Source organism: Neophocaena asiaeorientalis, unplaced genomic scaffold, assembly GCF_003031525.2.
Source record: "Neophocaena asiaeorientalis asiaeorientalis breed wild unplaced genomic scaffold, Neophocaena_asiaeorientalis_V1.1 scaffold26, whole genome shotgun sequence".
Lineage (NCBI taxonomy): Eukaryota > Metazoa > Chordata > Mammalia > Artiodactyla > Phocoenidae > Neophocaena > Neophocaena asiaeorientalis.
In genome coordinates, this window is record NW_020173108.1 from 3,100,934 (window position 1) to 3,113,070 (window position 12,137).

Below are 12,137 nucleotides of genomic sequence, written 5' to 3' on the forward strand. Positions count from 1 at the left end.
AATTGGTGAGAAGATTGAGCTGGAGGCAATATATGTGTAGTTTCAAATGCTTCTGACTATGCTACGTAATTCTTTGTATCCGGGGAAACAGTTACATCCACTTGTAAACCTCCCTTAAGGCTTGGGATTGGACATATTAATCCTGCTAGAGTTTGGATGGAAAAAAAGCATTCACTGGAGTAAACAGGAAAAGTAATCAAGTAGAAATCCTTTTTAAAGCTCATTTTGCTTCTTCATTCATTCTTCAGAATAAATTGCTGTACAGATTGGTCCCAGAGCTCTGAATTACAAAGCATCTAGAGTGTTCAAGACTAAGGCATTTGTTCTCTCACTGAAGGTCAACAATGAAAAGTCACTGAATAGGTCTGAGGAGGAAAAAAGCATAAGATTATAAGGAAAACTTTAATTTCTAATGATCAAATTAAAAAAATCATGAATACATTGTATATCTTGTTAACCTGCTTTAGGATGAACAGTATAAACTAGATGGGTCGAAAATACTGTGTTACAGTTGGCGTGCTAATAAATAAGCTGGTTTATTGGTTAATAAAGTATTTATACCATTTAGACAAATCTGACTCAGTATCACTCCCTGACTTATTGCTATCACAGTAATCAATCAATAATTACTTCTTTTTATACTAAGTATAAGGTACAATATAATAAAATATAATGCTTATCTGGAGTAATTGGCTTCATCCAAGTAAGAAAAAATGTACATTATTCAAAATTCTTGTTTGTATTTAGAGGAAGGACTATTAACCAAATATTTGGGCATTTGATTTTGGATAAACATTTTTGGTGCTGTTTAATTACTACAGAAGCTAAGATATAATGGAACTTTAATTGTCAACAAATGGTCTGAAGAGCCCAATGTGCTCCTTTGGTAGGATCAGGGCTTGGCATCACCAATAACAGGCATCAGAGCCCGCTCAGCATCTCGAGTGCCAGCCTCCAAGCACACTTGGTCGAATGAGAGCACAGGAGGGGAGGAAGATCAAGGAGAGGGGACATGGACAACCAGGCAGAAGGAAGGCAGAGGTTACTGGAAAGGGAGAAGGAAGGCAGGGGAACACAACGGAGGGGGAGGGAGTGGAAGTGGAGGAGAGAAAGAAAGGAGGAGAAAGCAGTTGAGAGGACACGTGACATGGTTATCAAAAGATGAGATGGATGATTGAAGGAGATACGGGAAACAGAGAACGCACGTTTAAGAAAACACGGGAAGATACCGCACACGTAACAATTTGAAGACATGGAGACGTTTTATTGCTTATATTTTAAATTGCTAAATTTAAAGAAAAATCTCTCTGACCTATGACCCATGGTCAAGTCTGTGCAGGCTGTGCTTTGGTCTGTTCTCATGGCCAAGTCCCATAACCTCCCATTCCCTCTCAGAGAGTATCTTCTTGTGAAGTGACTATGAAAGTGAACTTTTGTCTTGCATATTAATTTGTAGGTACATTAACTTACAGAAGAAATAGGAAAAAACCCTTAGATCACATTGCCTTGAGTTTATATGACATATTTAAAGGCTTTTCATTGACATAATCCTTAATCTTTACAGTATCACTTTGAGGTAGATAGAAGATCTGTAGTTTTACCCCCATTCTGTAAAAACAAAATTAAAGCGAAAACAAGAATTAAATGGTATACACACAAAATCTAGAGTAGGATGATTTGCCTTAGCTGTCCTGATTAAATCAGGGGTAACAAAACTAAGCTAATTCCGTACTTTGTGATTGAAGAAAATGTTTAAAGTTGTCCAAACTACAAGCAGGTTCAATTTGGCCAAATGAAACCACATTTCAAACTTAATCTGCTGAGTGCAAAGCTATAAAGATTATGCTCTGGTTAATCTTTTAGTTCTATTACTCTTTATCTGACCATTGTCCTTTGCGATGGAGATTAGCCCATAATTGCTATTGTCTGTTGACATCATCATTTTTGCTGCTAAATTTTGGCTGAAAGAGTGTCTGTCCCACAGGTGAATTACAGTCAAGAGCTTCAGGGCACAGCCTTGCTTTCCATTTGCTCTCCACAACAGCAATCCTAAGGGTACTTCATAGATCCTACGATTCCAGGTCTCTTTGTGACACCATAAAGTTAGTAGCCAGTAAAGTGTGGTGTGATGCAGCAGGCACTGGGGAGAGAGAAATGGGCAGGAGGAGACACATTTCTTGCCTTCGGGGCACTTAATGTGGCTCACAAAATTGTCTGTTTCTTCTTTTTAAAACTTGCATTTCTTTGGCTTGTCTGTCTTCTAGTGAATATTATTTTTCTGGTTTCTATTTCTTTACACTGTTGTGTCATTTGCTCATTACTCTTTAAGTATTGAACTAAATAAACCCTAGAGTATTGCAAATCTGTATTTCCCTCAGAAAAGAATGTGCTCATTACCCAATGATGTAATATTCCACTGGCCTTCACAACTGAACAAGCAAAACTTTCTACGGTAAATTTGTTTTTCCAAGGCATTTAAAGTAAATCATGTGGTTTATAGCCCAACATGAAGCAAAATCTTCCCCAGAAATACAGCATTATTGGCAAAATCCTCAACAATCACTGAGCCTCAGGGCCAAATGTGACAATAGGGGAAGAACAGGACTCTGAGTAGTAAATGTGACTGAAATACGAATAACAAAACGTGTGGTTTTCCAGACTCACAGAATATTGGAAGACAAAACCGTGAGCACATTATAATATGCAAGAGAAGGGCCGAAAGTTGCCACTAAATTATGTGTTTTTCTGTAGCCACGCAGCTATCCTGGCACTTCGCTCCTTGTTTTTCAGATTTTCATTCTTTATTGTCTGTAATTTGGCCTGAACTGTGAGTCTCTGGTGCTCCTCCAACATGTTACTGCAAAACTGCTGCAGCTGAAAGGACAAAGAGACGGTTGGTCCATCAGTGCAATTGAACTTCTCACTTAGGCACAGTAAGACAAAGTTCATGTTAAGTAGCGACATGATCTTGTGAATGGATGATGACAGTTGGAATGAGTAGAAATGTCTGTCCCTATATGGTGTGTCCCTGAGGAGACTGTGACTGAGAAAATGTGATGAAGACCACACCTGTCCTGAAGAATCCGATGCAGACTGGAAGCTCCAGGAAGTAGGAACTTTGTCTATTCTACTCACTGCTCTATTCCCCAAGCACATAGTAGGTGCTCAATAAAGATTTCCAGAATGCATATTGGATATTATACAAGATTTGTAGACAGAGATACAATGAGACCTTTCCTTATTTCAAAAGAAACTTTGCAACTTCCAAAGTTCAAAACTGGTACACAACATCCATGTCTTTACAAATGTTATCCTTTATTTAAGAATATTTATAGTGGATTCATCCATTGGTTAAATTCCTTCATTGAGTCAGGTCAAGCATTCAGTTATGGGAATGTTTGTTGCAATATTACATTCAAGCCAGACAGATCCCAATTGAATAATTGGGATAATAATAATTGAACTGAATAAATCATATTCCAAAAGTCTATTTCTGTGTCATTGGATTATAACTCAGAACACACATTACCGTAAAATGACAGTGTACCCTACCAGCTCACAAAAGGTCACATAAACCCTAATGTACTTGAAATTAGGTAGTAATAGGGTTGTCAAGCCTAACTACAATGCAAAAGACAAATAAGGTTCTAGGAAAAAGTAGATTAAGGGGCCAGGAGCAAACTTCCCATCCTCTCCCACACCTGGGCATTCCTGCCAGGCAGTGGGAGCCACACACCAGCAGCACCACCCACGATCGAGCACCTGCAGTGGGTTGGAGGGGAGTGTGGGTCTGTGGGACTGTGTGTGTGGGGCTTCACAGGTGCTTGAGAGCACGAGTGAGGACAGGCTCCAGCAGGGTGGAATAGAAAGACCAGAGTAAGAGATAAGGAGAGTGTATAAAAACTGTGCTGGTGTGGAGGGAAAAGGGATTCATATGACTTTCTTTTCATTTACCACTTTTAGTAATTGTTTTCAATATTATCATGTGAACCAATACATTGCAGTAGGACTGCTGGTCATTAACAGCTTTTTGACAAAGATATTCATGGTAGCTAACTCTTTTCAAAATTACAATAATTTAACTACTGCTAAATCCATTTTTGCATTTTTTTAATGAACTATCAGTGATTATAGAATTTTGGAACTTTGGGGATTGCTAAAGTTATACAAACTTCATTCATTCGTTCAACAACAACAAAACTACTGGGTTTTGTAGAGATAAAGATGAACAGAGGCACTTTTGAAGATATCAACACAAACTCAGTTGATTCTAGGAGCTTTTGTTCCAGGATTTTTGGGTGTGCCCCTCACTCTCTTGTCTGGGGAATCCTTGATAAATCAGGTCCTGACAGCTCAGCCTCAGGCAGGCCAAAACCCAAACAAAGATCGTTCCTTCAGGAATTACCAGTTCTTCCTCTCTCTCTCATAGTAACAACTATATAGGATGATTTGGGAGCACAGAGGAGGAGAGGGTGTAAATTAGTTAGTTAAAAATTTCCTAGAGGGCTTCCCTGGTGGCACAGTGGTTAAGCATCCGCCTGCCAATGCAGGGGACCACGGGTTCAATCCCTGGTCCAGGAAGATCCCACATGCAGCGGAGCAACTGGGCCCCTGCATCACAGCTACTGAGCCTGCACTCTAGAGCCCGTGAGCCACAACTGAAGCCAGCGAGGCACAACTACTGAAGCCCGCGTGCCTAGAGCCCATGCTCTGCAACAAGAGAAGCCACTGCAATGAGAAGCCCGCATGCAGCAACGAAGACCCAATGCAGCCAAAAATAAATAAATGTATTAAAAAAAAATTTCCTAGAATATGTGGTTGAAGCAGGGTCTTAAAGGAGGATTAGGAATTACCCAGGCAAGGACAGGCATGAGGAGGGCACCCCAGACAGAAGGTAGAGTGTTTCTGAAATCTGGGAAATGTGCAACAACATGATAATTTAAGAAATTCTGTTAAGTGGTACAGTGTAACTAGAGGAAAAGTGTTCGGGGGTACCTATGCCTCTTATTCTCTGACACTGGTTGGTGAAGTGGGCAAAAGTGAAGCTAGGGAGTAACGCAGGGGCCAGATTATGAAGGGCTTCATGTGCTAATGAAAAGATTTTAAAATTTCTTCTAAAAACTATGATGAGATACTGAAACTTTGGGAGCAGGGCAATGACCGGCAGTGATGTGATGGATGGGATGGAGGGAAGAACAGCCTACGCCAGGGAGCCCGGGCCATAGTCTACTGCAATAATTCAGGTGAAATACAACCCTCCATGAACAAGAAAGGTCTCTATTTCAAGAGCAAGACAGAATTAAAAGACATTTCCTGGGCTTCCCTGGTGGCACAGTGGTTGAGAGTCCGCCTGCCGATGCAGGGGACACGGGTTCGAGCCCTGGTCTGGGAGGATCCCACATGCCGCGGAGCGGCTGGGCCCATGTGCCACAACTGCTGAGGCCCGCATGCCTGGAGCCCGTGCTCTGCAACGGGAGAGGCCACGGCAGTGAGAAGCCCGCGCAACACAATGAAGACCCAACGCAGCCAAAAATAAATAAATAAATAATAATTAAAAAAAGACATTTCCTGCACAGTGATAATACCATCAATGGGGCATAGAATGTAACAATTCAGAAAAGCATATTATTTTTAATTTTAGCAACTCCAAACTACACAAAAAATGGCTTCTAAATTGTCTTTATAATGCACAATATCTATAGTACTTACCTCTAAGATCTGTAAATCCGTACTTATGGTTCTCCCTATTACGTATAACAGAGTAACCAACGATTGTGTTCCATACCTACAAAGCAACGAGATGCTAATCATGAGTGGGAAATGTTTGGCAAGACAAAGCTACAGAGCAGATAAATGCTAAGTATACAGCCCTTATTAATTCCTAACTCCCAAATCTAAGCAAAACCATATATGAACTTGTTTAGCTTCATCTTTTCATAGAAAATTCATGCTATAGGAAAGTCTATTAGCACAAAGAATTATAGTTTAAAATTGATTTGTGTAACAGATAGTTTTAAAAGTTTCATTTAAATATAAAAAGCTGTTCTTAAAAACAGTAACAACAACTGTTTTTATCTTTCAAAATGAAGTGGTTAGAACAGATGTCACATACCCAAATTAAGAAATTTTAAAAGAGAATAGGTAGGGCTTCCCTAATGGCGCAGTGGTTGAGAGTCCGCCTGCCATGCAGGCGACACGGGTTCGTACCCCGGTCCGGGAAGATCCCACATGCCATGGAGCGGCTGCGCCCGTGAGCCACAGCCGCTGAGCCTGCACGTCCGGAGCCTGTGCTCCGCAACGGGAGAGGCCACAACAGTGAGAGGCCCGCGTACCGTAAAAAAAAAAAAGAGAATAGGTAAATACTCAAAGTATACCCCTTAAAAAGTGTAGTTAATATAGAATCAGTTTCAGAAATGCTGACTAAAATACCCTGAAAGCTTATTGAAACTTCTGCATTTGTATATGCTTCTTGGAAAGAGATTCTCAAAATGTTGGTGATCCCTGAGGGCTAAGTACTCTGGCTTTCCTTAAGCTCCCTCAAACAGGTATGGTAACTGAAACTTCCCCTTTAGTTTAGTGACCTTGAATAACTGACAAGAATTGTCTGAAAAACAGCCATGAAATGTTGCTATGGAAAAACAGCAGATACATACCTGCTCAAAGTGTTGCTGTAGTTAAAAAAGTAAAGAAAGACTTTTGGATGCATTAAAAAGGAAAGAAAATTTAAAAGGTTAATATAATGGCCTGGACAAGAAAGGGTTGAATCAGGATTCTGTCTTGATAGTTGATAGTTAACACATACAATTGGTTTACTTCAAAAATGTATACTTGAAATTAAAAATTGTAAGAGTTAACATTGGCATGATATGCAGACAAAGGTGAGAGAAACACAGTGCTTTTGTCCTTTTTAAGTTTCCAGCTATAACTTAAGCTGAGTCTACTTCAGCAAAGTGGAGAATAAGAGACTGTCTACATATAATTCAGGCAACCAAATCTGTTTCTATGGGGAAAGAAGAAATATTTCTTAGTTCTTCATTTTGGTTGGCCAGGTTTAAAAAGCCTGTGAAATGACTCAAGAAATTTGACAAAATTTGCAAAGAAACTGAGTTCCAGACTTAAAAAAAAGTAGGAAACAAAAGAAAATTACCTACATTGCTAAATGTGTGATTTTTCTACCAAATACAGGAGAAAGGTTACCTCAGAGGCAGGGCTGGGTTTGAAGTTACCTTGTGGCAACTTATAAATTGTAAAACTGGGGAATAACATATAGTTAGAAGCATTGGGATGGAGATTAAATGAGATAATGTACACTGAAGCACCTATCAGGGTGCCTGGCACACTTCATTCCTTCCTGTTCTTGAAAGTTTCAAGAGTAGATATTTTTGAGACAGATGATTTATCCTTCTGGTTGAGAGAGCAATCTCTCTGAAACAGTACTCAACAAAAATATATACATTACAGATAGCTTAGCCCACCAGTAGTCAAAGGTATTAACATGAAGACAGGAGGCAACATTTGTCACGATAGTTGCCCTTTCAAGAAATTGATAATATTCAGTGCTAGTCAGCGTGATTTGGGACTCTAGCCCATCTCACCTTCTGCTTCCCTCCTTTCTCACATTTGCCCTCCCCTCCCATCCCTTCCCCTGCCATGTCTGATTTCCTGCAGCAAGCTTGGCCACTTAGGCAAGCATGGAGGCAGCCAGGTTATCTCGCCTGACCCAGTGATAGGCAGTGAAAATGGGCCCTCCAGTGCTTGGACCCAGCACTCCGATAACATCTTAATTCTCTCAGTTTGTTCCAATTTAACCCTTTCAACTCTATGTTCCCCATCATGAAATACAACAGAGTAGAAGTAAAAATGAGTGTAAGTTTCTGCTATATTTAAAAAGGATAACCAACAAGGACCTACTGTATAGCACAGGGAACTCTGCCCAATGCTATGTGGCAGCCTGGATGGGAGGGGAACCTGGGGGAGAATGGATACCTGTATATGTATGGCTGAGCCCCTTTGCTGTGCACCTGAAACTATCAGAGCATTGCTAATCGGCGAGACTCCAATTTAAAATAAAAAGTTAAAGAAAAAAGAGTGTAAGTTTTTCAAGCATAGGACTTTAGCCAGTATCACATATTTGGAGAAGAAATAAGGGGTTTGGTGAAGAAGAGGGTAAGATTCGTTTTGGATCAGTTGAGTTTGAAAGTGATGATACCTTGTATTCTATATTCAAATAAAGCTAGGGTATTGCTGTAGGCGGTGAAGCCTGAATCATTTTATGAAAGCCAAAAGCAACGTAACAAGCATGAAGCAAACATCATTTCTACCACATCCAATAAGAAGTCACAAAAATCCTATTGTTTCGTGTCTATTCACACATTTCTTCATAGGAGCTATGCACAAGGGCAGGTTCATACCGATTTCTCTGTAACCTGAAAGATGTCTTTATGGTTAGTGGAAGCTCCCTCACTGGGATCAGTATCCAAAAGATCACCTCTCATCTAACAATTAACTAAATACCCCACAGCCACCAGTGCAGTACCCTGCACGTGGGACTGAGAAGCAGTATCAAACCAAAGTTGTTTTACTCAAGCAAGTGTTCCAAGATATATATTCAGATTAGGCTCTCTGGGAAGAATCTGGGGCCTGGCTAAGGGGAGCAGATGTTCCTGGACTGCTGTTGGCAGTGTCTCAACTCTAACGCTTGACCAGCCCTATTGCCTCCTTTCCAGGGCCCTAAGCTCCAGCCAGTTATGACGATCAGTCCCAAGTCAGACTCTCAGCCTTGCCCCCAGGCAATTACTGGTGTCCTCCCTTCCATGTAGAAGGTGAGTTTTTCCACCTGCTTGTTCAAATCCCCTTTCTTCTCTTTTAATCCCTAGAGCACTCTCCAACTGTCCTCTGTAACATTTATCAGAGACCGTGTCTTAATCACTTTATAACCCCCAACAACAGCTTGAACTAACTGTGCCTTGGCATAGAAAAACCAGAACTTCTTATGACCAGAAAGAACTTTACAGCTGATCACATACAACATCTTTGATTTTATGCAAGAGGAAACCAAGGCCTAAATGTTAACTCATAGGCCATCAATAGATAAATGTTGTTCTAGTTACAGTTCCAGATGAGAGGGTTAGAGAATTTAGTTTCTCATCTGTCTTTCGCTTGGAACGACTGATCTACTGGCAGAATGACACTTTGTTTACATTAGCATAGACGGTACATAGCAGGATTACAGTGACAAGACGCCGGGCTAGATGCTAGATTTCCTTCTGATGGGCTTCTTGGAGCTTTATGATGTTAACATATACTGTGAATTTGTGGAGGTTAAAATAGACAGTTTCCAAACCGATGGGCTACTGTCTCCTTTGTTCACAGAAGGCTTGGCGGTGTCTCCATGAATAATGCTCAGTGAAACACACTGGAGAAATACCAGTTTCAAAGCTAATTTGTGAATGATCGGTCACATTGTAGCAAATTTAAAATAAATCCTTTTCACTTAAATAACATCAAATTTAATTTGTCATCGCATTTGTTTACTTACACTTTTATACTACCTCTATCATTTTATGAAGACTGGTGACATACAAATATTCATGTCAAATATAATGGTTTAATAAGTGCTAAGTAAATATTCTGATGTACAAAGAATAAGGTAAGCATTCCTGTGCCGTTTTAATGTATGTAACATTTTAATTATTAACTTGAACTTTTATTTCCTCTTAACAATCCATATATAACATTACTGTCTGTTCAAAATCATTTGCAAAATTCAGCAAGACTGGTGACTATAAATTGCATCCTAAAAATAAATGTTTTAGATGTAGAAGGCAAATTTATTTGAGTCTCAAAGACTTTTTGTAGCAGAATGTGTAAGAGGAGTGAACTGAGCTTAATGTATCATAAACAGAAAAGGGAAGGCATCTATTTTATGAGCATGGCGTTTTGTTGATAAAAGATAAAAACATTTAAGCCATGGTTAAAAGTGAATGCATTTAGAATTCTAAGACCTTCTTAGGGATAATGAAATACCTGTTTAGAGTTCTTTTTTTTTTTTAAAGGAAGTCCTTCTATACTCGTATTTAATACAGTTAAATCATTTAAATTGCTAGACAATGGACTTTTTAGAGAGCGCTGCAAACATGTCTCTGTTCTCCAAATGCAGAAAAAAGTTCTTCTGAGGAATAAAAATTAGCACACACTTAAATTAAGAGCAATCTTTCCCATGGGTTGCTCAAAGCCATTTGGGGGGCTTAACTAGTTTCATGTGCTGTGTATGGTATAGAAAGAGAGGAGAAATAAATTGAGAGGCTGTTTTACCCCTTAGAGCAGTGTTGTCCAGTTGAATTCTCTCGAGGACAGAAATGCTCTCTATCCGAGCTGTCCAGTATGGTAGCTACTGGCCACACTGAGTACTTAAAACAAGGCTACTACAACAGATGAACTGAATTTTTTTTTTTTTGGTTGTGCCACAAGGCCTATGGGATCTTAGTTCCCCAACCAGGGGTCGAGGATTGAGCCTGTGCCCCCTGCAGTGGAAGCGTGGAGTCCTAACCATTGGACTACCAGGGAATTCCCTGAGGAGTTGAAGTTTCAATTTTATTTAATTGTACTTAATTTAAATTTAAATAGCCATATGTTGGCGAGTAGCTATCATATTGAGCAATGCAGGTTTAGATAATTTTTTAATCCAGTGTCAATTGGTTCCATGTTAAACTACACCGGGGTCACCTGGGGTGCTACAGAAAGGTAGAGATTTTGCACCCTATTCTGGCAGATTCTGATTTTCAAGGGGTAGAGTGGGCTTGGGAGTCTTTAGGTGTATGAACCACCTAAACCTGCATCTTTCTCAGGGCCCGGCAGGGCATCTGAAGGCATGGAGACTGTGATAGGCTGCGGTGATTACAAGCTGGGTCCTCAGGAAAATCATCACTTATTTTTTAAAGGAGCTGTTCTCTCAGCAGTTTAATTCCAAAATTGCTGCTAGATTGTTCCACAGGATGCTCTGGAAGCAAACAGTCAGGGACTGTAGCTGAAGTGAATGATCTTGAGCAAAATGGCTTCCAGTCCAGGCAAAGCTAGGCATGTCAGCCCAAGAGGCGGCATGATGGGGGTCAGAGCTTTCGATGCAACCTCCAGGGAGAGAGAACAGAACGTAATAGACAGCCCTACGAGGCTGGAACCTCTGAAACCCCATGGAACAAGGCGACCTGAGTAAATACTTCTGATTTATACCCAACTCTCAAATTTCCACTGGGAAGTAGGACCTGGGAAGGAGGGCATTACCTTTAATGACTTAAACAAAAATGGAAGACATAATTTACCCCCAAGGTCATAAGGCTCTCTGAACAATGAACCTAGAATGATAATTTAAAACAAGAGATAAGGCCAATTTCCTCAATATTGTGAGTATGCTATGCATGTCCCCCTGATGAGCCAGAAAAACGGTACTGTACAAAAGAGCTTTTATCTACATGTTTAAAATTTCTGATTTAAAAATACATTTTTGGTGTATTGTAAAGGTGTTCAATACATGTCCATGAAAGAAAAACATTCCATTATTTTGCTGTATAAGAGAACCATATTCAGATTCTTAAACATTTATATTCTAAATATATCTTCTGTTCCAAAGACCTAAATTTATTTGCAAAAAGTATCTTCCAACTTTACAGCTGTGTATGTACCTGAACTGTTGTCTACTCTGATCTGCTAACTCTTCGGTATGTGAATAGTTGTAGGACATATTATTCGAGGCTTTTAAGAATGTTATGGTTCAGGCTTTCAGAGACTGTGAAGCTGGGGAGATCCTGGCCTGGAGAAGGATGCTGTCAGATCTCCTTGTGTTCCCAGCCCTTCGACCCTCCCCTGAAGCCCCTCAATAAAATGGCTTGATCCACCCTCCCACCCCTCGCAAAACGAACGTATGGTTAAGTCATGTTCTAGAAAGAGCAGCTATCGAGGGTATGCTGCCTGACTTGTGCATTTCAACCTCTATTTTACCTGGCAGGCTAAGTAGCAAGCAGATTTAATCTTAAAAGGTGAGAAACATAAAAAGTTCAAGAACATGGAAGCCAGATACATAAAGGGAATCTGACAAAAGGCACAAGCAATATCCAAGCTTATGTAGTAATGAACATTGCTGT

General features: G+C 40.1%; 1 protein-coding gene across 1 annotated transcript in view; it reads right to left on the bottom strand.

Moving 5' to 3' along the window:
- Positions 1-2,094: 2,094 nt before the first annotated feature.
- LVRN (laeverin) overlaps positions 2,095-12,137 on the bottom strand; it is an 80,770-nt gene continuing 70,727 nt past the window's right edge. The window contains exons 19-21 of the mRNA XM_024743382.1: positions 5,710-5,785; positions 2,665-2,874; positions 2,095-2,140 (exon numbers count right to left, since the gene is read on the bottom strand). Coding sequence (XP_024599150.1) covers positions 2,734-2,874; positions 5,710-5,785 — 217 coding nt within the window. The 3' untranslated portion in view covers positions 2,095-2,140; positions 2,665-2,733. The remainder of the gene's footprint in view (positions 2,141-2,664; positions 2,875-5,709; positions 5,786-12,137) is intronic.